General features: G+C 43.6%; 1 protein-coding gene across 2 annotated transcripts in view; it reads left to right on the plus strand.

Annotated features, from left to right (window-relative positions):
* The window catches only part of LOC129853086 (SH2B adapter protein 3-like), a 60,554-nt gene that overhangs the window by 12,491 nt on the left and 21,024 nt on the right, over positions 1-27,039 (plus strand). For both annotated transcript variants that reach the window (XM_055918778.1, XM_055918779.1), the window contains exons 2-3: positions 1,062-2,063; positions 26,498-26,599. In XM_055918778.1, coding sequence (XP_055774753.1) covers positions 1,089-2,063; positions 26,498-26,599 — 1,077 coding nt within the window. In that variant the 5' untranslated portion in view covers positions 1,062-1,088. The remainder of the gene's footprint in view (positions 1-1,061; positions 2,064-26,497; positions 26,600-27,039) is intronic.

Here is a 27,039-nt window from a genome sequence, read left to right on the forward strand (position 1 = left end):
GCGGGGCTGTATACACTGGGTAGCAGTATGTAGTCGATGTGCAGGGGTACGAGGTAGTTGAGGTAGATATGTAAATATAGCTAGGAGTAAAGTGTCAAGACTACTGTATCATCCAGGGTTGAGCCTTTTTTAGTAATTTGTGTAGTTGAGGCATGATGTTCTTGTCAATGTAGGCTACCTGTCCCTTATTAGTGTGCTAGCTCAAAGCAAGAATACTCAATCTTACATGTACTCTTAATATTATCTGTTTTCTTCCATAAGCTCCAGTGCTTGAACCATTTTTATTTTTTTACATTTAAAAAAAATATATATGTTAACTTAAAAAGTGAAAATGTCATGTCTGTTTGGGATGTTACACCAACAAAGGAGTTACTGCAAACAACCACCACTGTTTTCCCCCTCAGACATCAATGCACGTGCGATAGAACAGTAGAATAGGTACAGAATTTTTCTTTAAAAAGCTGCTCCACTCCATTTAGTCAACAAAACAATAAGGTGCTGGGACGAACAGTTTCTACTATAGCCATATTCACATTAAATCCAATGCATTTCAATGACCATAGTGATACATAGACTTACTTTGCTACAACCATAAAGACTTTAAGACAAGCAAGCAAACACATTTTCTTCAGGAAATATACTTTTATAGTTTGACGGAGGCTACTATAATCATTTGTTCTCTCCAGTAACTTTTTCTCTTTGGTTGATATTCAGATTGCTCTGAATCTTCTTCATGAAGGATGTAGTGTTTGGCCTATCTCCCAATAAATCATATGACATCATTATGTGTAGCAGTTAGTTAACCTGTAATCAAATTGAATTTGTTGAAATTAGATTTATGGTAGATAAATCTCCTTCTCCGAATGTCCACGTGTCGTGCATGGTACTTTTCCTCTACTTTGGTCTTCGGTGTCTGTTAAAGTAGAAGGTTTTAAATTGAATTAAATAGACCTTTGGTCTGTATCAATTGTTAAATCTCAAATGTAAGTGAATGTATTAAAATGGCCCCTTTTAATAATATCTCTCTCTCTCTCTCTCCCACCAACACATCTCATTTGTAGTGATTCTCAGCTGTTCTGGTTACTGCAATGAATGGTAACACTATCCATCAGGCTACGACCACAGCTTCGGTTTCAGCGCCTCGTGGCTGGAGGGAGTTCTGCGAGTTGCATGCCATTGCCACGGCCCGAGAACTAGCCAACCACTACTGGAACTTTGCCAGGGAGTGGCCAGTGCACGATGTCGTCCCACCAGACAGCTTCTCCAAGCAGTTCAATGAGCTGTTCCAACAGCACTTCCACAGTGAGGTGGCCAAAGAACTCCCTGCATCGACCCCTCCCCCCCTTCCCCCTCCCCCCATGATGGGCCGGCTCCGCATCACCACCACCTCCGGAGCACTGGACTACAGGGAGGCGGGCCGGCCTGGCGTGCTGGCCCCAAAGACGGAGCCCGTGCCGACGAGCCGGGAGCAGGGGAACCCCATCCGGTGCTCGGCAGCTAACCCGGTGCTACGAGCTCGAGCTCCCATCCGGAGCCGCAGCCAGGAGGAGGTGTCTGTGTCGGAGGGGTGGCCTGCATCTGAACGGTACACCCCCACCTCGACTTCCTTCTCCACTGCTGCTGAAGTTACGCACTTCTCTGTCAGCCAGATCAGGAAAAGCGTGTGCCGTCTCTTTAAGAAGCGCCCGCCGCCCCTTCAGGACCTGCAGCCCAGCAGGCCGGTGGACAGGGGAATGGGTGGGGCACTGGAGGAAGTGACGGCCTTATCGTCGTCAGCGCTGACTGGGAACCCCTCCCACGAGACCACGCCCTCTGCCTTCCCCACGTCGACGGCGGCCCACTTCCTAGAACGGCTGAATAGCAGGTTTGTCCGTAGGCAGAGTGGGAAGCGCAGGCCGCAGGCTGCAAGCAGCTGCAAGGAGGGCCAGCTGAAGTACCTGGTGGTTGACGACACTATCTCGGACACACAGCATCGCTGGCAGCGCTGCCGCCTGCTTGTGAGGAAGATCAGGGAGGGCCTGGCAGGAGAGAGGTTCCAGCTGGAGCTCTATGACCCCCCCAAGGTAAACTAAAGCCACCTGATTCCAGCTGCTGGACTGGGTTCTCTCCTACCACTAAATTCTTCTGATTCTTTCTGTTGGGCTTTTATCTTATTAAACTGGGCTTCACCTACTGTAGGCAATTGCTGCTTTAGGAGTGCTGATCATTTAGCAGTGACGTTTCTGACCAGGGTTTGGTTGTCCCTGATAGGTCCCATACCCATGCCCTGTACCAATTTCAAAGGACTTCTATTATTCCTATCTGACGATTGTCTTGTTTGGTGACGATTGTTTTGTTTTGTGAGATGTGCGTGAGAAATGAACATAGTTTAGGCTGCTCCACCTACACTGGCTGTCAAATGCAAATGATCTAAAGCTTGACATGAAAGTTTCAGTTCAGCTGACCTCCCACACTGTTTCCTGTCTCTGCTGCAATGTACTTCTCTGGGCACTAACCATGTTGGGCTGTTGTTTTCAGTGTTAACATTAGTAACTTCACAAGGTCTGTAGAGAAGCCTGATAGGCTCTTAATGTAGCCTATATCAAGCCTCTGTACTGTCAGAAATATAATCTGCATGCTACGGAGCAGAAGTGTTACTGCGTCTGTTTTGAGATGTACTCGTCTGAACGGAAGGAGAGAACCATAGCTGGCCGGGCCAACACACAACCCCAGGGAAGTGAGTGGGCAGGCTGCTGGATTCACACACCCAGTTTTACCTAGCCTGGGGGTAGTTGCAAGCCGCACATAGCAGGCTGCCCGTGTCAGATTGTCAGAGCTGGAAAACCAAGCAACCTTTTTAGAGAACATTAAAACCAGATATTTGTAAACCAGTCGTGGATGTAGGCCCGAGAGTTTTTGGTTAAGCACAAGGCTTTGAAAAGGCTGTACTAATAATGTATATTTAGAAGGCAGCTCTGCCAGCATCTGGTGTTTTAGCACAACCAAGTGCACATTTGTTGCTAAAGACTGTTTGATTGAGAGATTTAATGCTGCAGCTCCATTTAAGTCTTCCACTCAGAAGTGTGTGTGTGTGTGTGTGTGTGTGTGTGTGTGTGTGTGTGTGTGTGTGTGTGTGTGTGTGTGTGTGTGTGTGTGTGTGTGTGTGTGTGTGCGCTTGTGGAGGCCTTGCACTATTTCTGTGGAATCTTGGCAATGCTCAAAGCCAGAGAATATCTGTAGACCGTAGCACACAAACATTGACATTCACCTCATACTGTAGAGGCCCTCACAAATATATATGAACATTAAAGGATCACTTTACAACAACAAAACACATTTAGTATTTTGTTCATTAGTCAACTGTTGGCCATGTCAGCAGTGAAGTTTTCAAGATATCAAATTATATAAAACGCATCATCACACCACTGACCATACGTTCTTACCCGGTCGTTCATATGTATTTCTCTCTCTTGTGCGCTCTCTCTCGAATAGATAATAAACATAATTTCGGATTTGTTATTTAACTTAATAGTAAACATAGCACTCACAAAGTTTCAAAAGAATATAGAGATTTCAAATGTTATTAATGCTATGTACAGTATTGTAACAATGTGCAAATAGTTGAAGTACAGAACGGAAAATGGACAGATACATATATACCGAACAAAAACATAAACACAACATGTAAAGTGTTGGTCCCATGTATCATGAGCTGAAATAAATGGTCCCAGAAATGTTTAATATGTACAAAAAGCTTATTTCTCTGAAATGTTGTGCACAAATTTGTTTACATCCCTGTTAGTGAGCATTTATCCTTTTCCAAGATAATTCATCCATCCGCAAATCAAGAAGCTGATTAAACAGCATGATCATTACACAGGTGCAATTTGTGTTTGCGGTGGGGGGGGGGGCTGGCTGAGGAATATTTGTCTGTAATAAAGCCTTTGTGGGGCACTTCAATTGACTGAGTTCGTCCTATGAATTGTTACTCAGAAAAATAGTAGATTGTTGCATGTTGCTTTTATGTTTTCTGTTCAGTATAGTTTATATTTACAATGGTGTTTGTGCTTCACTGGTTGCCCTTTTCAGTGTAATCTGAGGGAAATATGTGTCTTTATTATGGTCATACATTTGGCAGGAGGTTAGGAAGTGCAGCTCAGTTTCCACCTCATTTTGTGGGCACATAGCCAGTCTTCTCTTGAGAGCCAGGTCTGCCATGCTCACTGAGTCTGTACATTGTCAAAGCTTTCCTTAATTTTGAATCAGGGAAGGACATTCTACAAGCACTTACACAAATGGCTGAGAAATTGATGATAAAAAGATTGTGTGGGCTGTTTTGTTAGACTTCAGTGCGGCTTTTGACATCATCGATCATAGTCTGCTGCATATGTGTGTTATGGCTTTACACCCCCTGCTATAATGTGAATGAAGAGTAACCTGTCTAACAGAACACAGAGGGTGTTCTTTAATGGAAGCCTCTCCAACATAATCCAGGTAGAATCAGGAATTCCCCAGGACAGCTGTCTAGTCCTCTTGCTTTTTTCAATCTTTACTAATGACATGCCACTGCCTCAGAACAGGGCAGCAGGGTGTGCCCTCGGATGTACACAGAGTTAATATGAATAATATGTCAATCTCCTGGCTCAACGTGGAGGAGAGATTGAGTTAATCACTACTTGTATTTGTGAGAGGTGTTGAAGGTACCGAGCTGTCTGTTTGAACTACTGGCACACGGCTCGGACACCCATTCATACCCCACAAAACATGCCACAAGAGGTGTCTTCACAGTCCCCAAGTCCAGAACAGACTATGTGAGACGCACAGTACTACATAGAGCCATGACTATATGGAACTCTATTCCACATCAAGTAACTGATGCAAGCAGTAGAATCAGATTTTAAAAAACGATATAAATACACTTAATGGAATAGCGGGGACTGTGAAGCAACTCAAACACAGACACATGCATACACACGATTACATACGCATTGGACACACACACACAGATTTGGTATTGTAGATATGTGGTAGTGGTGGAGTAAGGGACTGAGGGCACATAGTGTGTTGTGACATCTCTGAATGTTTTGAAAATTGTATAACTGCCTTAATTTTGCTGGACCATAGGAAGAGGCAGCAACTAATGGGGATCCATAATATATACAAATACAGTGGTCAGGCATTCTCCCACTGTGTACTCTCTGTTCAGGGCCAAATATAATTTCAGTTTGCTCTGTTTTTTGGTTAGTTCTTACCATTGTGTCAAGTAATTATCTTTTTGTTTTATGATTTGGTTCCGTCTAATTGTGTTGATGTCCTGGGGTCTTATTGTGGGGTCTTATTGTGTTTGTGAACAGAGCCCCAGCGCCAGCTTCATCTCTCTGTAGGTGATGGCTTTTGTTATGGAATGTTTGGGAATCGCTTCCTTTTAGGTGGTTGTAGAATTTAACGGTTATTTTCTGGATTTTGATCATTAGCGGGTATCGTCCTAATTCTGCTCTACATGCATTATTATAATTTTTTGTACGTTGTACAGAAAGGATATTTTTGAAGAATTCTGCATACAGTCTCATTTTGTTGTTTGTCCCATTTTGTGAATTATTGGTTGGTTAACAGACCCCAGACCTCACACCTGTAGAGGGCAATGGGTTCTGCTGGGCCGGTGCCAGAATGAATCAGATGGACGGGTTTTTGATTTCTGTAGGCGAGACAGTTTTTTTCACTGGACCTCCTGTGTGCGCACGCTTGCGCATTCACAAATTTTGTTAATGGGTGTTCGTAATGAAGACCATAGGCAGCTCATGAGTTTCAAGTTTGGGGAAACTTACAATTTATCCTACCAATTCTACCGATCTGGGTGCCAGTTATGATTATTTTTAAATGTGTATTTTCGTGAAACGGTTTCATTTCAATAATAACACTTTCCTGTGGTTAGTCATAAAAATCAGAATCAAAATGATAAAAATCTAAGTTAAAATTAAACTAATGCAATAGCACCAGCCTTTTCCATATGGACACATTGATACACCATGATCCATTGTCGGCTAAAGAAATGTGCGCATGGAAGTTAGCTTAAAGGCCAGTGCAGCAGTAGGCCTATAACTTCCGTCAACTAGGCCTAAAGTCGACATAAAAACAGTAGAAAATATCCTGATGAAAGATCCAGAATTTTCAATCGCATTAATCTCTACTCTGCCTGTCTGCCTGCCTGCCTTTCTATCTGTCTTGACTTGAGCTAAAGTTAGTGAAGTGCCACATTGTATCAACTCAGCAGGTTGGCATCTCAGGCGTGTCAAGTAATTATCTTTTTGTTTTCTTATGATTTGGTTCCGTCCCTCTACGTTATCATGGCAGAGAAACTACACACATACTCATTGCTCACATGGAGCACTCCAAACAAAAGACAATGGAAAAAAATGGATAACTCCTTAATGATGGTTATGAAATAAATCAAAACTTGTTTCTCACAATTGTATCAGGTTGTGAACTCTGCAAAGAACGCTTCCACTCTGAGAACGATAAAGGACGGGGATTAACAATACATCTACTAGGCCTACTGGTTACGTATGTAATGGGGAATTAATCAAATAAACAATCAAAGGGCAAACAATTCACACAATTTTATTTAGACAGGAGTAATTATATAATATTGGCAAAACTTCTGTTTACTTTAGGGGAGGGCAGCATCCAAACAGTGCACTGTGCAACCTTCCAACTTTCCTTTCTGAATCGCAACTGGCTGAAACCAGAGATCTGTATATAATGACGAGATGCTCATGTCTCTGCCCTAACAATGTGAGTCATTGTCCCAAAGGCGGAAATGCAGGCGACAAGCTTAGGTCTGCATATTATGCCCATAAAAACGCATTGTCTTATTTTGGACAGATTTTGGCGAGAGTGAGCTCTCTTGCTTCGCCTCTTCTGCTGAAACTAGCAAGTGAAACCGCGCTGCTCTGTCTTACTGTATGTAGACCATGTATCTGATGCTGTCTGTCCAGAAAAAGTATGACATGCCATCAGATACATCAGATACAAGGAGACAGATGGGTGCTGTTTCTCTCGCTCTTGGTCAAATAAATTATCAATATTTCTATATTTTATTCAGATATTATCCAAATCCTAAATGGGATGTCGAATTGTATGTTCTTTTTGATGACATAAAGGCCATTGTTCTCTTTCAGATCGTTCACAGCTTTGTTGAAGTTACCTGTGGCGCTGATGTTTAGGCCAAGGTTTCATTTTGTGTGCTCTAGGGCAAATGTGTCTAGATTGATTTTGTATTTGTTGTCTTGGCAACTGGACCTTTTTTGGAACACCATTATTTTTGTCTTACTGATAGTCACTGTCAGGGCTCAGGTCTGACAGAATCTGTACAGAAGATCTAGGTGATGCTGTAGGCCCTCCTTGGTTGGTATTTGGTATTTTTATTAGGATCCCCATTAGCTGTTGCAAAAAACAGCAGCTACTCTTCCTGGGGTCCACACAAAACATGAAACATGACATAATACAGAGCATTAATAGACAAGGACAGAAATACCTGAAAAAAAGGCACATAGCCTACATATCAAAACAGAAGCACCAGATTAGATATTTGACTTCAGATTCTTGTAGGGTGTGGCCGGGTGCTGCAGACTGTTCTAGTGCCCGCACCAATTCATTCATGTTTATGTTGAAGAGGGTGGGCCTCAAGCTACATCCCTGTCTCACCCCACGGCCCTGAGGAAAGAAATCTGTTTTTTTGCCAGTTTCGGTACACAGATTTTAGAATGTTTTCCCCTGAACACTGCTTTCCAACAATTTATATAGCAGACCCTCATGCATGAGAAGACTTGGCTTTGTTTTTGTTTGTCAATTAGAGTTTGCAGGGTGAATATGTGGTCTGTCAAACAGTAATTTGGTAAAAAGCCAATTTGACATTTGCTCAGGACATCGTTTTTACTGAGGAAGTGTAGGATTCTGCTGTTAATGATACTGCAGAGGAATTTCCCAAGGTTGCTGTTGACGCACGTCCAACAGTTGTTATTGGGGTCAAATTTGTCTATACTTTTGTGGATTGGGGGGGGGGGGGGGGGGGGGGGTCTGTCCTTGGTTCCAAATATTGGGGAAGATGCCAGAGCAGTTAAAGAGTTGTTAAGAATGGGCAATTGGAGTTTATGGTCTGTATTTTTTTTTAAATTTCATTTAGGATACTATCAACACCACAGGCCTTTTTGTGATTGAGAGTGTGTATTTTGTTCTGTAGTTCATGCAATGTAATTGGAGAATCCAGTGGGTTCTGGTAGTCTTTAATAGCTGATTCTAAGATTTGGTTTTGCTGTTTATTCTTTGTTATAGAGCCAAAAAGATTGCAGAAGTGATTAATCCATATCTCCATTTTGGATAGATAACTTGTTTAGTGTGTTATAATTTTCCCAGAAGTGGTTTGATTCTATGGATTCTTCAATTACAATGAGCTGGTTTCTGACATGCTGTTCCTTATTTTTCCTTAGTGTATTTCAGTACTGTTTTAATGTTTCACCATAGTGAAGGTATAGACTCAGGTTTTCTGGGTCTCTGTGTTCTTGGTTGATTAGACTTCTCAATTTCTTTCTTAGGTTTCTGTATTCATCAAACCATTTGTCATTGTAATTTTTTTTAGGTTGTCTGCTTGACATTTTTGGGATTTGATAGGGAAGCTGAAAGGTCATATTTAGGCCTTCTACTGCCAGGTTTTCATTATTGCAGTGAAACATTTTATCCAGGTCTAAAAGGGATTGAATTTGTTGTTGCCCAATTGTTTTTTTGGTAGGTTTCTACTAGGCCTGGGCGGTATACCGTATACCTGGGTATTTGGAAAAAGCCACGGGATGGTTTTTCAATAATGTCAATACTGTTAATTTTTTTTTTTTTTTTTAATAATAATACATTTTAATATTTCTAGCTACTTTTTTTATTAAATACCTTCAGTCAACTTGAGCGAAACGTTAGGAGATAAAGTACATTGCGTTCTTCATTTCACATGTCACATTATTATGAAGCTTACGGTAGTGCTTCTACACCTGCATTGCTTACTGTTTGGGGTTTTAGGCTGGGTTTCTGTACAGCACTTTGATATATCAGCTGATGTAAGAAGGGCTATATAAATACATTTGATTAAAAATATATATATATTTAAAGTCCCTAGTCACGTGTTTGTTTACAAGCACACAACGACGAGAGACCGGAGCCTTGTGAGTCACTATGATCTAATTACAGTATGGAATTCACAACTAAATGTTTGCCGGCTAAATATCTTATAACTATTAAGTTAACTGTCTAAAATGTGCTAAATGCTCTGCAGTTGCTTACTTGTTTTGCTAATTTAGTAGCTACTTACCTATCTAGCTATTGTAAGTGGTTAGCTTCTTCCAAAATGAAGCATTTGCTTGGTAACAGCAGAGGATCCCCTCCTGGATCAAGAGCCTTGCAGGCTAATATTTGTTTTGTGCGTGCAGCAAACTGGCAGTAGCGTTTTTGAGTTACTTGTATAGTTTGGGGGGGGGGGGGGTTGTTCTAAGAAGGTCATTCCAAGGCTCATTTTGCAAATTGATTTTGGATTTTAAGACTCATTGAAGTATAAAAAAATGATATTTGATAAATAAATGTTTGGCCTTACTGCTATTAGCCCATACAAACGCATTGAATAACAGATTCACAACATAGAACAAGTTTGTCCCACAAAAAAAACTAAAGGAAGTTTGTTCTGAGGTGTCTGTCCTATATCTGAGAGATATAAAAAAGACCATGAAACATTTTATTTTTTACATGTATTTAACCCCTTATTTTTGGCATTAAACAGTCTCCATTTACAGTACATTCGGAAAGTATTCAGACCCCTTGACTTTTTCCACATTTTGTTACAACTAGAGGTCGACCGATTAATCGGAATGGCCGATTTCAAGTTTTCATAAATCGGAAATCGGTATACACCGATTTGGCTGTTTTTTCCCCAAATTTTTCAAATATATTTTTTTACACCTTTTATTTAACTAGGCAAGTCAGTTAAGAACACATTCTTATTTTCAATGACGGCGTAGGAACGGTGGGTTAACTGCCTCGTTCAGGGGCAGAACGACAGAATTTTACCTTGTCAGCTCGGGGGATTCAATCTTGGAACCTTACAGTTAACTAGTCACTCCACGAGGAGCCTGCCTGTTACGCGAATGCAGTAGAAGCCAAGGTAAGTTGCTAGCTAGCATTAAACTTATCTTATAAAAAACAATCAATCAATCATAATCACTAGTTAACTACACATGGTTGATAATATTACTAGTTTATCTAGCGTGTCCTGCGTTGCATATAATCGATGCGGTGCGTATCATTGCTCCAATGTGTACCTAACCATAAACATCAATGGCTTTCTTAAAATCAATACACAGAAGTACATATTTTTAAACCTGCATATTTAGCAGGCAATATTAACCAGGTGAAATTGTGTCACTTCTCTTGCGTTCATTGCACGCAGAGTCAGTGTATATGCAACAGTTTGGGCTGCCCTAATTTGCTAGAATTTTACGTAATTATGACATAACATTGAAGGTTGTGCAATGTAACAGGAATATTTAGACTTATGGATGCCACCCGTTAGTTAAAATACGGAACGGTTCCGTATTTCATTGAAAGAATAAACGTATTGTTTTTGAGATGATAGTTTCCAGATTCGACCATATTAATGACCTAAGGCTCGTATTTCTGTGTGTTATGTTATAACTAAGTCTATGATTTGATAGAGCAGTCTGACTGAGCGGTGGTAGGCAGCAGCAGGCTCGTAAGCATTTCATTGAAATGGCACTTTCGTACGTTTTCCCAGCTGCTCTTCGTTGTGCTTCAAGCATTGCGCTGTTTATGACTTCAAGCCTATCAACGCCCGAGATTAGGCTGGTGTAACCGACGTGAAATGGCTAGCTAGTTAGCGGGGTGCGCGCTAATAGCGTTTCAAACGTCACTCGCTCTGAGACTTGGAGTGGTTGTTCCCCTTGCTCTGCATGGGTAACGCTGCTTCGAGGGTGGCGTTGTCGATGTGTTCCTGGTTCGAGCCCAGGTAGGAGCGAGGAGAGGGACGGAAGCTATACTGTTACACTGGCAATACTAAAGTGCCTATAAGAACATCCAATAGTCAAAGGTATATGAAATACAAATGGAATAGAGAGAAATAGTCCTATAATTCCTATAATAACTACAACCTAAAACTTCTTACCTGGGAATATTGAAGACTCATGTTAAAAGGAACCACCAGCTTTCATATGTTCTCATGTTCTAAGCAAGGAACTTAAACGTTAGCTTTCTTACATGGCACATATTGCACTTTTACTTTCTTCTCCTACACTTTGTTTTTGCATTATTTAAACCAAATTGAACATGTTTCATTTATTTGAGGCTAAATTGATTTTATTTATGTATTAAGTTAAAATAAGTGTTAATTCAGTATTGTTGTAATTGTCATTATTACAAATAAAATAACAAAATCGGCCGATTTTTAATCGGCATCGGATTTTTTTTTGGTCCTCCAATAATCGGTATCGGTGTTGAAAAATCATAATCGGTCGACCTCTAGTTACAACCTTATTCTAAAAGTGATAACATTTTCCTCATCAATCTACATACAATCCCCCCTAATGACAAAGCAAAAACAGATTTTTTGAGAATTTATAAAACAATAAATTGAAATCACATTTGCGTAAGTATTCAGACTCTTTATTCAGCACTTTGTTGATGAACCTTTTGGCAGTGATTACAGCCTCGAGTCTTAGGTATGACGCTACAAGCTTGGCACACCTGTATTTGGGGAGTTTCTCCCATTCTTCTCTGCAGATCCTCTCAAGGTCTGTCAGGTTGGATGGGGAGTGTCGCTGCACAGCTATTTTCTTGTCTCTCCAGAGATGTTCAAGTCTGGGCTCTGGCTGGGCCACTCAAGGACATTCAGAGACTTGTCCCGAAGCCACTCCTGTGTTGTCTTGACTGTGTGCTTAGGGTCGTTGTCCTGTTGGAAGGTGAACCTTCGCCCCAGTCTGAGGTTCTGAACGCTCTGGAGCAGGATTTCATCAAGGATCTCTCTGTACTTTGCTCCTTTCAACTTTCCCTCGATCCTGACTAGTCTCCCAGTCCCTGCCGCTGAAAAACATCCCCACAGCATGATGCTGCCGTCACCGTGTTTCACCGCAAGGATGGTGCCAGGTTTCCTCCAGGCATAACACTTGGCATTCAGGCCAAAGAGTTAATTCTTGGTTTCATCAGACCAGAGAATCTTGTTTCTCATGTTCTGAGAGTCTTTAGGTGCCTTTTGGCAAACTCCAAGCGGCCTGTCATGTGCCTTTTACTGAGGAGTGGCTTCCGCCTGGCCACTCTACCATAAAGGCCTGATTGGTGGAGTGCTGCAGAGATGGTTGTCCTTCTGGAAGGTTCTCCCATCTCCACAGAGGAGCTCTGTCAGCGTGACCATTGGGTTCTTGGTCACTTCCCTGACCAAGACCCTTCTCCCCCTGCTCAGTTTGGCCTGGTGGCCAGCTCTAGGAAGAGTCTTGGTTTTTCCAAACTTCTTCCATTGAAGAATGATAGAGGTCACTGTGTTCTTGGGGACCTTCAATCCTGTAGACATTTTTTGGTACCCTTCCCCAGATCTGTGCCTTGACACAATCCTGTCTCTGAGCTCTACAGACAATTCCTTCTACATCGTGGCTTGTTTTTTTGTTCTGACATGCAACTGTGGGACCTTTTTATATAGACAGGTGTGACCTTTCAAAACATGTCCAATCAATTGAATTTACCACAGGTGGACTCCAATCAAGTTGTAGAAACAGCTCAAGGATGATCAGTGGAAACAGAATGCACCTGAGCTCAATTTCAAGTCTCATGGCATAGGGTCTGAATAAATATGTAAATAAGGTATTTTTTAATTGTACTATTTATACATTTGCAAACATTTCTAAAAACCTGTTTTTTTGTTTTTCATTATGGGGTATTGTGTGTAGATTGAGGGGGGGAAACTATTTAATCAATTTTAAACTAAGGCTGTAAAGTAACAAAATGTGCAAAAAGTAAATTGGTCTGAATACTTTGTCTGTCTACAACATATTTAATAGATGTACCACAGCACCATATTTAATAGATGTTCTACAGCACCATATTTAATAGATGTGCTACAGCACCATATTTAATAGATGTGCTACAGCACCATATTTAAGAGATGTGCTACAGCACCATATTTAATAGATGTACCATATTTAATAGATGTACTACAGCACCGTATTTAATAGATGTGCTACAGCACCGTATTTAATAGATGTACCATATTTAATAATGTACCATATTTAATAGATGTGCTACAGCACCGTATTTAATAGATGTGCTACAGCACCGTATTTAATAGATGTACCATATTTAATAGATGTACCATATTTAATAGATGTACTACAGCACCATATTTAATAGATGTACTACAGCACCGTATTTAATAGATGTGCTACAGCACCGTATTTAATAGATGTACCATATTTAATAATGTACCATATTTAATAGATGTGCTACAGCACCGTATTTAATAGATGTGCTACAGCACCGTATTTAATAGATGTACCATATTTAATAGATGTACCATATTTAATAGATGTACTACAGCACCATATTTAATAGATGTACTACAGCACCATATTTAAGAGATGTACTACAGCACCGTATTTAAGAGATGTTCGACAGCACCGTATTTAAGAGATGTACGACATCACCGTATGTAAGAGATGTACGACATCACCGTGTGTAAGAGATGTACGACATCACCGTGTGTAAGAGATGTGCGACAGCACCGCGTGTAAGAGAGGTGCGACAGCACCGCGTGTAAGAGAGGTGCGACAGCACCGCGTGTAAGAGAGGTGCGACAGCACCGCGTGTAAGAGAGGTGCGACAGCACCGCGTGTAAGAGAGGTGCGACAGCACCGCGTGTAAGAGAGGTGCGACAGCACCGCGTGTAAGAGAGGTGCGACAGCACCGCGTGTAAGAGAGGTGCGACAGCACCGCGTGTAAGAGAGGTGCGACAGCACCGCGTGTAAGAGAGGTGCGACAGCACCGCGTGTAAGAGAGGTGCGACAGCACCGCGTGTAAGAGAGGTGCGACAGCACCGCGTGTAAGAGAGGTGCGACAGCACCGCGTGTAAGAGAGGTGCGACAGCACCGCGTGTAAGAGAGGTGCGACAGCACCGCGTGTAAGAGAGGTGCGACAGCACCGCGTGTAAGAGAGGTGCGACAGCACCGCGTGTAAGAGAGGTGCGACAGCACCGCGTGTAAGAGAGGTGCGACAGCACCGCGTGTAAGAGAGGTGCGACAGCACCGCGTGTAAGAGAGGTGCGACAGCACCGCGTGTAAGAGAGGTGCGACAGCACCGCGTGTAAGAGAGGTGCGACAGCACCGCGTGTAAGAGAGGTGCGACAGCACCGCGTGTAAGAGAGGTGCGACAGCACCGCGTGTAAGAGAGGTGCGACAGCACCGCGTGTAAGAGAGGTGCGACAGCACCGCGTGTAAGAGAGGTGCGACAGCACCGCGTGTAAGAGAGGTGCGACAGCACCGCGTGTAAGAGAGGTGCGACAGCACCGCGTGTAAGAGAGGTGCGACAGCACCGCGTGTAAGAGAGGTGCGACAGCACCGCGTGTAAGAGAGGTGCGACAGCACCGCGTGTAAGAGAGGTGCGACAGCACCGCGTATTGGTCTGAATTCATGTTTTGGAAAAGATATGAAAGATAAACTAAAGGCTATAGTTGGATTTTGCTGAGGTCACTGTGGTTGTTTGTGTGTGTGATGCCCATGCACTGCCTGCGTATAGCATAGCAGCACCCCTGCAAATATAGTAACATTTAATTGAGGACTATGTGTATCTGAACTACAATGGCGACGCCAGTCGGGTCATTTTGCAGAAAGAGGAAGCTGCGTGTGAGCTGATTAATTTCTTTGCGTGAGAAGCTCCATAGCAGGGGAGTCCTAACTTTTTTTTAAAGATGGTGTTTGTGTAGCCGATAAACTGGGCAGATAATCTGTGGTCAGATTTCACAGAAATACATTATTCTTATAATTTTTTAAATTTAGGGTTAGCCTAGTTAAAGAGACGTACTGTTTGGCTCTCACTAAAAGTAGAAACACGAAGCAACCTTTTTAAAGAACAGAGCAGAATATGGATCATTTTAACACATGGCTCTGGTCGTGTTATTTTTAAGAGATGGACCCTTTTTTTTAGGAGACAGCTGAGGTTCTGCCTAGGTTGCCAATGGATTAGAACACAAGGCCCTCATCCAGGACTAGATGTTTCCTGTTACCTTGCCCACGCTTTGTAATGCATTCTTGAGTAAATGGGCCCTCGTTTTTTGTTGCAAGGCCTCAAAGTATGCTGTTTGATGGTGCCAGTGTTTGTGACTTTACAACTTAATCTTCACCACATGGTTTCACTGTGTGTGTGTGTGCATGACTGTTCACTGATGGTAATGTTCCTGTTTGGATCTATGCACGTGTTTATGCGTGTGTATCGCATCGAGATGAGTAACCAAAAGTGAGAAATAATTGCTTTCACTTTAATTGCTTATCTTGATTTATGTATATTTTTTTAAATAAAGCTGCAATATGGTACTTTTTGGGCGATCTGACCAAATTCACATAGAAATGTGAGTTATAGATCTGTCCTTCTCATTGAAAGCAAGTCTAAGAAGTGGTATATGTTCTATGTGCTCTATTTCTATGCTTCCCTGTCTGTTACATTCGGTTTTGTACACCAGCTGAAAATACAATATTTTTGGTTTTGGAAAATATATTTCACAGTGGTTTAGATGGTACAATCATTCTCTGCACTATAGTTGCTTGTTTTGTCACACAAATAGAAATTAGGCAAACTATTAGAATTTTAGCATCAAGGAAATGGCGAAGTGATTTCTGCATTGTGCATCTTTAAATATCTTTTCCATGAAACACTGGGGATGTTTTTTCAGTATGCATTATCCAGATCAAATTGATCTGTTCTCCATTTTGTTTAAAAAATCATCTGAAAGGCAATATTGACAAATTTTGCTCCACAGTATTGCATTGATAAAGATAAATTCAGGTTTAGCCTTAGTTTAGCCTGATGAGTGATGAAAAAACTTGCTTTAGTACTCCATTGTTTTTTTAAATCAACGTTAAAGCTACTCAACGTTGTACTGTCTTCGCTTTGGTTGGGCTATTGCTATGCAACCAGTTGCCTGGCATTGTGGGATTCGTTCCACTATTAGGCTACCTATTTAAAAAATACATTTAAAAAATCTGCTTTTAATAGATAATTACATAGAAATATAATAGTATTGGGCTGTTCCTAGGCCTTATTTTCCTTATGCTTTTATAAGATAAGCTATTCTCATTATAAAGGCCTAGACTACTTGGTGAAAGAATATCATCCGTGAAGAGAACGCATCTTTTTACTGGAACATAGAAATCAGAACACCTGCCTATACCGCAACGCAGATGAATGGAAACCAATTTCTGGAGGCAAACTGGCCTCTGTTTGGTACAGTTTTCACACTACATAATCATCCACCTCAGATTACTAGACATTAGTTTCAGTTTTCGTCACCCTCGTCTCAATATCAAGCTGTGTTTCTGCTACCGGGTTGTGTTTCTCAAAAACACCAGGCAATGTCAAACCTTGAAATGGTGGAATTATGTAAACTGCACTAATGTAAACTTAAATGTAGCTGCTATTTCCCAATGCCAGAAACTCATATAATAGTAACTAAATCAACTCTAACGTCGGAAACAATCTCACAACCCCCCGTGGCCAGCGGCACACAGTGAGGAAATAAAAATACCCACTCACCCCTTCATATACTAATTTAAAAAATGTACTTGTGGGTTAGTAGTATAGAGCTAGCTGGCAATTGCATTTTTATTAATCATGGTAGCCAAGCTTTGTGTGATAGCAGGGTGTAGAAACACTTGCTATGCACATGTGAGTATGCCTCTATGGCCACGCAAATGAAACACTTCGCAAGAAATGGGATACATTTGTGAAAAGGAGGCGGGTGAATTGGGCATCTACTCATCAATCTGTGGGGCACATTTCATACTTGAGAGCTTCCATGGTATCAACAATGGAAGGAGGGCTTCAGCAAAACGTTGCTTTTCAAAGTGGATGCTGTCCATACCAACAACGTGGCTTATGAAGTACACTGTCAGCCAATTGTTGCTAACAAGGGGAATATAAATGGAGCACACAGCCATGCAATCTCCATAGACAAACATTAGGAGTAGAATGGCCTTGCTGAAGAGCTCAGCAACTTTCAACGTGGCACCGTCATAGGATGCCACCTTTCCAACAAATCAGTTCGTCAAATTTCTGCCATGCTAGAGCTGGCCCGGTCAACTGTAAGTGCTGTTATTGTGAAGTGGAAACGTCTAGGAGCTGTGAAGTGGTAGGCCACACAAGCTCACACAATGGGACCGCTGACTCCTCGGTTGCAACACTCACTACCGAGTTCCAAACTGCCTCTGGAAGCAACGTCAGCACAATAACTTTTAGTCGGGAGCTTCATGAAATGGGGTTCCATAGCCGAGCAGCCCCACACAACCCTAAGATCACCATGCGCAATGGCAAGCGTTGGCTAGAGTGGTGTAAAGCTTGCCGCCATTGGACTCTGGAGCAGTGGAAACGCGTTCTCTGGAATGATGACTCACGGGCTAGGCCCCTTTGTTCCAGTGAAGGGGAATCTTAACAGCATAGAATTACATTCTAGACGATTCTGTGCTTCCAACTTTGTGGAAACAGTTTGGGGAAGGCCCGTTCCTGTGTCAGCATGAGGATTCCCCCATGCACGAAGCGAAGTCCATACAGAAATGGTGTGTTGAGATCTGTGTTGGAAGAACTTGACTAGCCTGCACATAGCCCTGACCTCAACCCCATCAAGCACCTTTGGAATGAATTGGAATGCCGACTGAGAGCCAGGCCTTATTGCCCAACGTCAGTGCCGACCTCACTAATGCTTTTGTGGCTGAATGGAAGCAAGTCCCCGCAGCAATGTTACTACATCTAGTGGAAAGCCTTCACAGAAGAGGCTGTTATAGCAGCAAAGGGGGGACGAACTACATGTTAATGCCCATGATTTTGAAATTAGATGTTCGACGAGCAGGTGTCCGCAGACATGAGTTTATTATGTCCTGAGGGACACTTGGCCTAAATGTAGCCTAATGAAATGTCAAAGCGTTGTTTTGGAGTTGACTCTGCTGTGTGTTTGTGTAGGCTGGTGTGTCAGCAAGCCAGAGAGCAACAGTTAACACACTGACAGTGTCTGTGTGCAAAGGGGCAACGTGTGGTTAACGTTGCTTCTTGATGTGCTAAATGAGATGGATGGCTTTCCGCCATTTAAAAAAAAAAATGTAATTGAGCTTCTTAGTTTAGGATGTGTCCCAAATGCTATGGACCCTGGTCAAAAGTAGTGCGCTATATAGGGAATAGGTGCATTTGGGTACGCAAACTTTGTAGATAGGCAAGTATTATCTGGTGGAAGTAGGTCTTAATGTAACCTGCAATGCTTCTGTCAGAATTCTAGCACAGTAAAATGACCATGATCACACATTCTGTCCCTTCAAATTGGCCAAACCTATTTGGGACGCTACCCATAAATGCATGTTTTGAGTCATGAAAACTTGACTTTTTAGGTGACCACGTGTGCTGTCTGGTGCATGACTCAGCCCATTTGTTTTTGTTTTGTTTGCAGAATGAGGAATTAGCATGCTTGACTCAATAGTTCTTAATAATACAAAGTATTTTAGGTGCAGGGTTCAAAAGGCATACTGAAAAAGGGAAACCCACACTCACTGTAGCCTAATAGTATTTGCTGCTGCTAAAAGACATGAACATGCAGAGGTCAATCCAGCAGTCAACGCTTACAAAGGCTGTTTCCACAACACGTCCATTTGATTGAAAAATATACATTAAAATGTAAAGACTAAATGCCAAATTAGTCCAATCTCCTTACACTGACCTCGGAACCAAGAACCCAGAATCAAGTAGGAAACATCCAGATGCTGAGAGGAGCTCCCAGTTTTCAGTTCTGATCACAGGGAAAGAACTTGGCTCAAAATAGTATTTTCTGTTGTTGTTTAGACTACATTTTTTCCCCCTGCGTATTTGTTCTGTACCCCATCCTGTCTCTTACAGTACGTACACTTAAAATGGTGGAGTAGAAGAAAGGGGAGGAAAAAATTTGTTCGTCAAGGTGACACAGAATATCTAGAAGAGAGTCGATAGGAAGTCAAGTGGTTACCGTAGTCATGCAGAGTAGTGCTTGTTTGTTTTAAACCTTTCACGGGCTTTGATGCCCTGTGTGCGTGCGCCTCTGTTGTGGGCAACAAGGCTTATCTCTCTGTGATGGACCTGTAACCACAGTGTTAGTGCACCTGACCTTGCTCAGTCGACTGTGGAAAGCCCCTGAGGGGAGCTACGTCTGTCATCTAGCTTACCTCTGTCTCTCTGGAACATCTCTTTCCTCTTCTCTGGTAATTTTCTCTTTTTGTCACCTTTCCCCTCTCTCATTTCTCCCTTTGCCTGTCTTCTTCCCCCTCCTCTGCTCCTCTCTCTTTCTCTAATTGTCCCTTTTGCTCTGGCCCCCTAACCCTGTGTGTGTGTGTGTGTGTGTGTGTGTGTGTGTGTGTGTGTGTGAGAGAGAGACGTGGTTCACTGTCTTCAGTGGACCCGTGTGAATGCCTGTTCTGCCTGAATGGCTTTTCACAGAGCCAAGGCCAGTGTATACGGACAGAGGTGAGTGACGGGCGGGCGGGCGGGCAGACGGAGTGGCGGGCGGGCAGACGGAGTGGCGGCCAGAGAGACGGGCGGGCAGACGGAGTGGCGGGCGGGCAGACGGAGTGGCGGCCAGAGAGACGGGCGGGCGGGAGTGGCGGGCGGGCAGAGGGAGTGGCGGGCGGGCAGAGGGAGTGGCGGGCGGGCAGACGGAGTGGCGGCCAGAGAGACGGGCGGGCGGGAGTGGCGGGAGGGCAAAGGGAGTGGCAGACGGAGTGGCGGCTCAATACTTTCCGAATTCACTGAATGCATGTAAGTATGTGTACATGCAAGTACACAAGCAAACCATTGGAGCTAAGGGGGTCTGGGGAAAGTGGGAGCCTGAGTGAGTGAGACATTTGCTCTCCCCTGTCTTTGTCCACTGCTGAGCGAGCGACTGGCAGGCAGGCAGAGGCAGACCGACACTCGTTCTGTGCTACATCTCCCAGCCTGTTGGGTCAGAGGACAAAACTGCAGAGCTGGCTCTTTTCTGTGGCCAGCAGTGGACGAAGACAGGGGAGAGCAAATGTCTCACTCACTCAGTCTCCCACTTTCACCAGACCTTAGCTCCAATGGTTTACTTCTGTACTTGCATGTGCATGCATACAGTGCATTCGGGAAATATTCAGACTCTTTGAAAAAAGAAATATCACATTTACATAAGTATTCAGACCAGACCCTTTACTCAGTACTTTGTTGAAGCACCTTTGGCAGCGATTACAGCCTCGAGTCATCTTGGGTATGACGCTACAAGCTTGGCACACCTGTATTTGGGGACTTTATCCCATTCTTCTCTGCAGATCCTCTCAAGCTCTGTCAGGTTGGATGGGGAGCAATTTTCAGGTCTCTCCTGAGATGTTTGATCGGGTTCAAGTCCGGGCTCTGGCTGGGCCACTCAAGGACATTCAGAGACTTGTCCCGATGCCACTCCTGCGTTGTCTTGGCTGTGTGCTTAGGGTCGTTATCCTGTTGGAATGTGAACCTTCGCCCCAGTCTGAGGTCCTGAGCACTCTGGAGCAGGTTTTCATCAAGGATCTTCCCCAGTCCCTGCCACTGAAAAACATCCCCACAGCATGATGCTGCCACCACCATGCTTCACCGTAGTGATGGTGCCAGGCTTCCTCCAGACGTGATGCTGGACATTCAGGCCAAAGAGTTTTGGGTTCGTCAGACCAGACCAGAGAATCTTGTTTCTCATGGTCTGAGAGACATTTAGGTGCCTTTTGGCAAACTCCAAGTGGGCTGTCGTGCCTTTTCCTGAGGATAGGCTTCTATCTAGCCACTCTACCATAAAGGCCTGATTTGATGGAGTGCTGCAGAGATGGTTGCCCATCTCCACAGAGGAACTCTGGCGCTCTGTCAGTGACCACCGGGTTCTTGGTCACCTCTCTGACCAAGGCCCTTCTCCCCCAATTGCTCAGTTTTGCCGGGCGGCCAGCTCTAGTAAGAGTCTTGGTGGTTCAAAACTTCTTCCATTTAAGAATGATGGAGGCCACTGTGTTCTTGGGGACCTTCAATGCTGCAGACATGTTTTGGTACCCTTCCCCCGATCTGTGCCTTGACACAATATTGTCTCAGAGCTCAACGGATTAGTCCTTCGACCTCATGGCTTGCTTTTGCCTCTGGCATACACTGTCAACTGTGGGACCTTATATAGACAGGTGTGTGCCTTTCCAATTCATGTCCAGTCAATTGAATTTACCACAGGTGGACTCCCATCAAGTTGTAGAAACATCTCAAGGATGATCAATGGAAACAGGATGCACCTGAGCTCAATTTCGAGTCTCATTGCAAAGGGTCTGAATAGTTTATGTAATTGAGGTATTTCGGTTTTTTATTTTTAATAAATTTGCAAACATTTCTAAAACTGTTTTATTGTGTTGATTGATAAGAACAAATGGTATACAATACATTTTAGAATAAGGCTATAACGTAACAAAATGTTGAAAAAGTGAAGGGGTCTGAATACTTGCCGAATGCACTGTATGGGACACACACACACACTCACACACACACACACACACACACACACAGATTTGATGGGGAGGGGGTTGGGGTAAAGCTCCATGTCTGTGGCCTAAAACAAGCTCATACCCTAGCCCCAGTCTCTAAGGAGGACCTCAAGACCCAAGGCTCAATGTTAGACAGTAACAGGAAACACTATTCTGTTTCGCTTTCTCACCTCTATACATTTCTCAGTAGCAGGTGCCCTCGAGTGTTTCGGTGAAACTGCGGTTGTATTTCCAAGAGCAGGGGCAAAGGTCAGACTGACTGACGTTGTCATTTTCCTGATGTTACACCTTCAGTGGAATGACTTACAGACCAGACTGGCTGTCATTTTTTTAGCTGCATAGGCTAGCTATTATTACCATTTTAAATTGCAAGATAATTGACACACAAGTCCGACTAGAAAAATGGTCATGTTTGTATTGCCTATGCAGCCTGTTAGTATCTCTTTCCTATTGGCTGCTCTGTTTCCTAGAAACCTGTAATTTCTCAGTTTAATCATAGTGCTGCTGTCCCCACATCCTTGATGATGTCATATCTAGCTAGATCTGGTTCATATGGTGCTATCACCGTACTAGCCGCTGCTCTCCTCAGAGACTGCTCACAACCGAGAACAGCACGCTCTCTTTCCTGTGACACTTCTGAGGATTTCAGTTCCACTGCAGGGTTGTTTGATAAACCTGCTTCACCATAAAGATGCCGAGTCGGGCTGGGTGTAAAGTCAAAAGGCAACCACCAAGGCTGATTAGCGTGTAGTGTAGGCCAGGGATCATCAACTAGATTCAGGAGGGGCTTTTTTTTCTTGAGCGGATGGTCAGGGGGCCGGAACATAATTACAAATAATTTGTAGGTTGCAAATTGACTGCAAGAACCACAAACAGATTTATTTGACTCAAGCATAATCATTTCAAAATGGTTATACAACCACGTGTCTGTTACGCGTGGGAATACGTGAACAAATTTTCCAAAATTGAAATCACTTGCCGCTGATTTCCTGGTGATTTTACAGTCTTATGTACAACAATGAAAATTCAACCCACATTTTTTGTATCTTTTTTTTTTCTTTCTCAGAACTTTGGAGAGGGGGGGGGGAATAAAACCACCTGTGTCCCACCAGTTGGGGAACCCTGGCCTAGGCCTATCCTCCTATAGTACAGAATGTCATGTGTGGATGTGGAACAGGGACTATTATAAACTATCAAATTCTGAATCGCCTTATTAGTTTGTCAACCAAACGAAATCTCAACCCAATAACTGTAGCGTATGAAAATCCTCCTGTATTGAGTTGTGTGTTTGTATATTTGTACTGATGGGGAGGTGGAGGGTAACATTTGGGAAGTCTCTGGAGAGGGTCCTGATGATGATGATGACCCCAGGGTCAGTGGAATGTTGGTACAAAGCATGCTGGGAGGTCCTGCCCAAGGTGGACAGTGTCAGCTGTGAATATTTGCTTTGCCACACATCTGTGGGTTATATTGTCAATTTTCTCCAACCATATTATCAAATGTTGTGTGTGTGTGACTGAAGCTGAAACACGATTGTGAATGACTAAGACTGAAAGTGACCAGTGAGAAGTGAAATGGAATCGGAGGGTGTCACAAGCAGACCTCTGTAAATTCCCCCTGTAGTGCACTCAGCGTCATATTGAGCTTTAAAGGGGCCATCTGCAAACAACAGCAAAGCGGCCACCCCGCCACTGTTTTGGTAAACAGCTGATCTCTAACGTGAGATGTCGTTGGGATGGTCGCTGAATGAGTAGCATGAGACTTTTTGCTTCACATCAAACTGTGTTGCATCTATTTGCTTTTCCCTTGTGGCTTCAGTGGCTCAGGGCATACCTTACACTAAAATGCTCTAAACAAGCTCGAAAAGGGACAAACAATTTGGATGCGTTGTGTATACAGTCAAGGAGATGGCGTCAGGCGTTTCGAAGCAGACGGCTAACCAAATATGGCATTTGTCCAACATTTGAGTTTTCACAGGCTTCCAGTGGCGTCACCCTACCAAAGCGTTCCTGTCACTAACTCTCAATACATCAGTCAGATGTAGCCTATCTATTGCTGTGTCCTGTTTCTTTTAAAGGTTGAAGAGCTCTGAAGTTTTTGTTTATGCTAGACCCTCGCTACCTTTATTTGCCAATCTGTTCCACTTGTTTGACAGTGTCAGTTTTAGTTGACATAGCCTAGCTATGGAGTGTCCACTGAACCGCCGGTACATTTGTTTGTCAGTACACACACTCGGATCTGGTGTGTATCATATTTGTGTAGGCCTAATTTATGATCGCTGGTGTGTGTGTGTCCTCGCCCACCCGCCCGGTGGAGTGCTGTCTCTGTGTAGTGAGGCAGTGCCAGTGGGTGGTGCAGCAAACTGGAAAGAGACCTGGTATTAATCTAAACAGAGGGAGATTCCTTCCTTCCATAACCACGTTTCCATCCACAGGCTTTATGGGAGTAAAGTCATGCAGTATACAGTGCATTCGGAAAGTATTCAGACCCCTTGACTTTTCCCACATTTTGTTACGTTACAACCTTATTCTAAAATTGATAAAATGCTTTTTCCCCTCATTAATCTACACACAATACCCCATAATGACAAAGCAAAAACAGTTTTTTATTTAAAAAAAAATGTAAATCACATTTACTTAAGTTTTCAGCCCCTTTACTCGGTACTTTGTTGAACCACCTTTGGTAGCGATTACAGCCTCGAGTCTTCTTGGGTATGACGCTACAAGCTTGGCACACCTGTATTTGGGGAGTTTCACCCATTCTTTTCTGCAGATCGTCTCAAGCTCTGTCAGGTTGGATGAGGAGCGTCGCTGCACAACTATTTTCAGGTCTCTCCAGAGATGTTTGATCGTGTTCAGGTCCGTGCTCTGGCTGGGTGGTGAAGTGCACGATATGAGCTTGATGCTCCTTTCCAATAAATATCCAGGGTCTTAATCTGGTGACATGTTGATCAATGATTGACTGCAGTTTGACAAGTAAAAATATTCTCGCTGTTATCCATATTAATCTCAAGCCTACCCACAGTATATCTGCCAACTGTTGGCTGGAACACATGTGCCAAGACCAGAGGAGGCACATTTGCTTTGCTTTTTAACGCAGCAGTTTTGTCACAATCGGTAGAGTTAGAAATGCGATGGAAACACATTTTTATTCGCTACACGCACAGATAAAAAAAAAAAAATCTGCAACAAGTCAGTTTGGTGAAAACATCACTGGTGGGAAAATGCACATTTTCTTTATGCAGATTTTAGGAGATTTGCATGAAAATCTGTCACCAATTGGATGGAAATCTCGCTACTGAGTCAAATACTTACCATTTCTCCCTAAAGCTGTTGGGATGAACAATGGCTCCATGTGATTCATTCATACTACGACTCATGAGGACAGGAAGCGAGGGGGAAAGGAATCTCCTTTTGATGTGCCCAACCTGTCTGGGATAAGCATGGGGTGTGTTCCTAATGGCACCCTATTCCCTAAGTAGTGCACTCCTTTTCAGCAGTGCACTAAATGGGTAATAGGGTGTAATTTAAGACCACCATAGACATTTCATCCGCTCACACACTGTGTCACAGGGTCACACTCATCCGCCTCAGCCCTCTGGAATCCACCCGTTTTTTCTCTCCCCCGCTCTCCTTTGTCCCCCGCTGTCCTTTCTCCCCCATCTTATACTGTCTCGCTCGTTTCCTTTCCGTCAGCCAGCATGTGGAACAGCTCACACATGACACACAACAGCAGAGCTATCATCAGCATACGATGAGCACTTTCCTTCTGCCCATTTTCTCCTGAAAGAACAGTGAGGAGATTAATTTTTAAAGGTGACCTTTGCCCTGTCATCCCATGGGGCTGTTGATGACTGGCCTCCCCTCCTCCCTCTGAGCTGGGCTGGAGACTGAGTGTGTTCCCTGAGGAGCAGCCTTCCTCTCTGGGTCTCTCCATTCTGAACTGGGCCTGGCCTGGAGGGAAGGAGTCCTGGCGCTCAGCCCAGAGAGTTCCACTGAGGGATACTCCAGGGGAAGAGCCAAGTTGGATTTTCAACAGCAAAGACTCGTACACACAGGAACACGTACTTTAGACACTGACACTGAGAAAGCCCCCCCCCCCCCCCCCCCCCCACAGCCTGCATGTCCCAGTGGTTGTGAATTTCCCACTAGTTCCTCAACCATCTGGATCCCCTCTCCATCTAGTTTTGGAGTTCTTGTTGGAGAGCGCTGTAGAGCGAAAGGAAAACGACATCAAAACAGCAATAGATCAAATGAATGCAACCTGATATGTCTACTCCACACAAAAAAAAACACAAACTAACCCTCCTCACCACGAACACTCAGTTAAATGTTCAAGTAAAGCAGAAGCAAACTGTATCTTGAAACGTCTCTTAATGTGCCACAAACACACTAGTATGACGTGGTTTTTTGAAGGGAGTTGCGTCAAAGTGGATGTGCTGAGTTACTGGAATGGAGTGGTGTGTTACTGGAACGGAGTGGTGTGTTACTGGAACGGAGTGGTGTGTTACTGGAACGGAGTGGTGTGTTACTGGAACGGAGTGGTGTGTTACTGGAACGGAGTGGTGTGTTACTGGAACGGAGTGGTGTGTTACTGGAACGGAGTGGTGTGTTACTGGAACGGAGTGGTGTTTGAGGGGTCTAGGACGCGACATGCTGTAACAATGTCTGCTTGATCCCGGACCCGGTCTCTCTCTCTGCTGTGTGTTCCTCCAGGGCTCCAGTCCTAAACTGACAGCACTTTGCTCAGACATCCTGGAGATCCGCCGCTGCAACTGTCTGGAGATGCCTGACAACACAAACACGTTTGTTCTAAAGGTGAGGAAGAGGAGAGACTCTCCCTGTTGTTGGTGATCTAGCTTCATACCTCATTTCTTGTCCTTTTCTCAACATCGCCTATTCACACACACATACACACACACAGCCGAGCCAGTCTGTTCTCTGTCCAAAAGCATTCCTGTGGATTTATGAGCATTGAGCTTCCACATGAATTGCGCACTCACACACACATACGTAGTAATATGGCGCCGACAGATATGGCAGCTCTGCTTCTAGCTCCTAAGCAACTTTGCAGTATTTTTCTTACATTATTAGGCCTGAATTTCTTTTGTGTGTTATTACATACAGACAGAAATAAGAGCGGCGCGTAACTCAACAGCGTTACGACCAGGAATACGATATTGCCAAATTGGATCCTTTGTTCGTACCCCCCAGGGCAATTGAACTTATTCCAGAGGCTGCTCCAAAACACCACCGAC

This window comes from Salvelinus fontinalis, chromosome 4 (genome assembly GCF_029448725.1).
Source record: "Salvelinus fontinalis isolate EN_2023a chromosome 4, ASM2944872v1, whole genome shotgun sequence".
NCBI lineage: Eukaryota > Metazoa > Chordata > Actinopteri > Salmoniformes > Salmonidae > Salvelinus > Salvelinus fontinalis.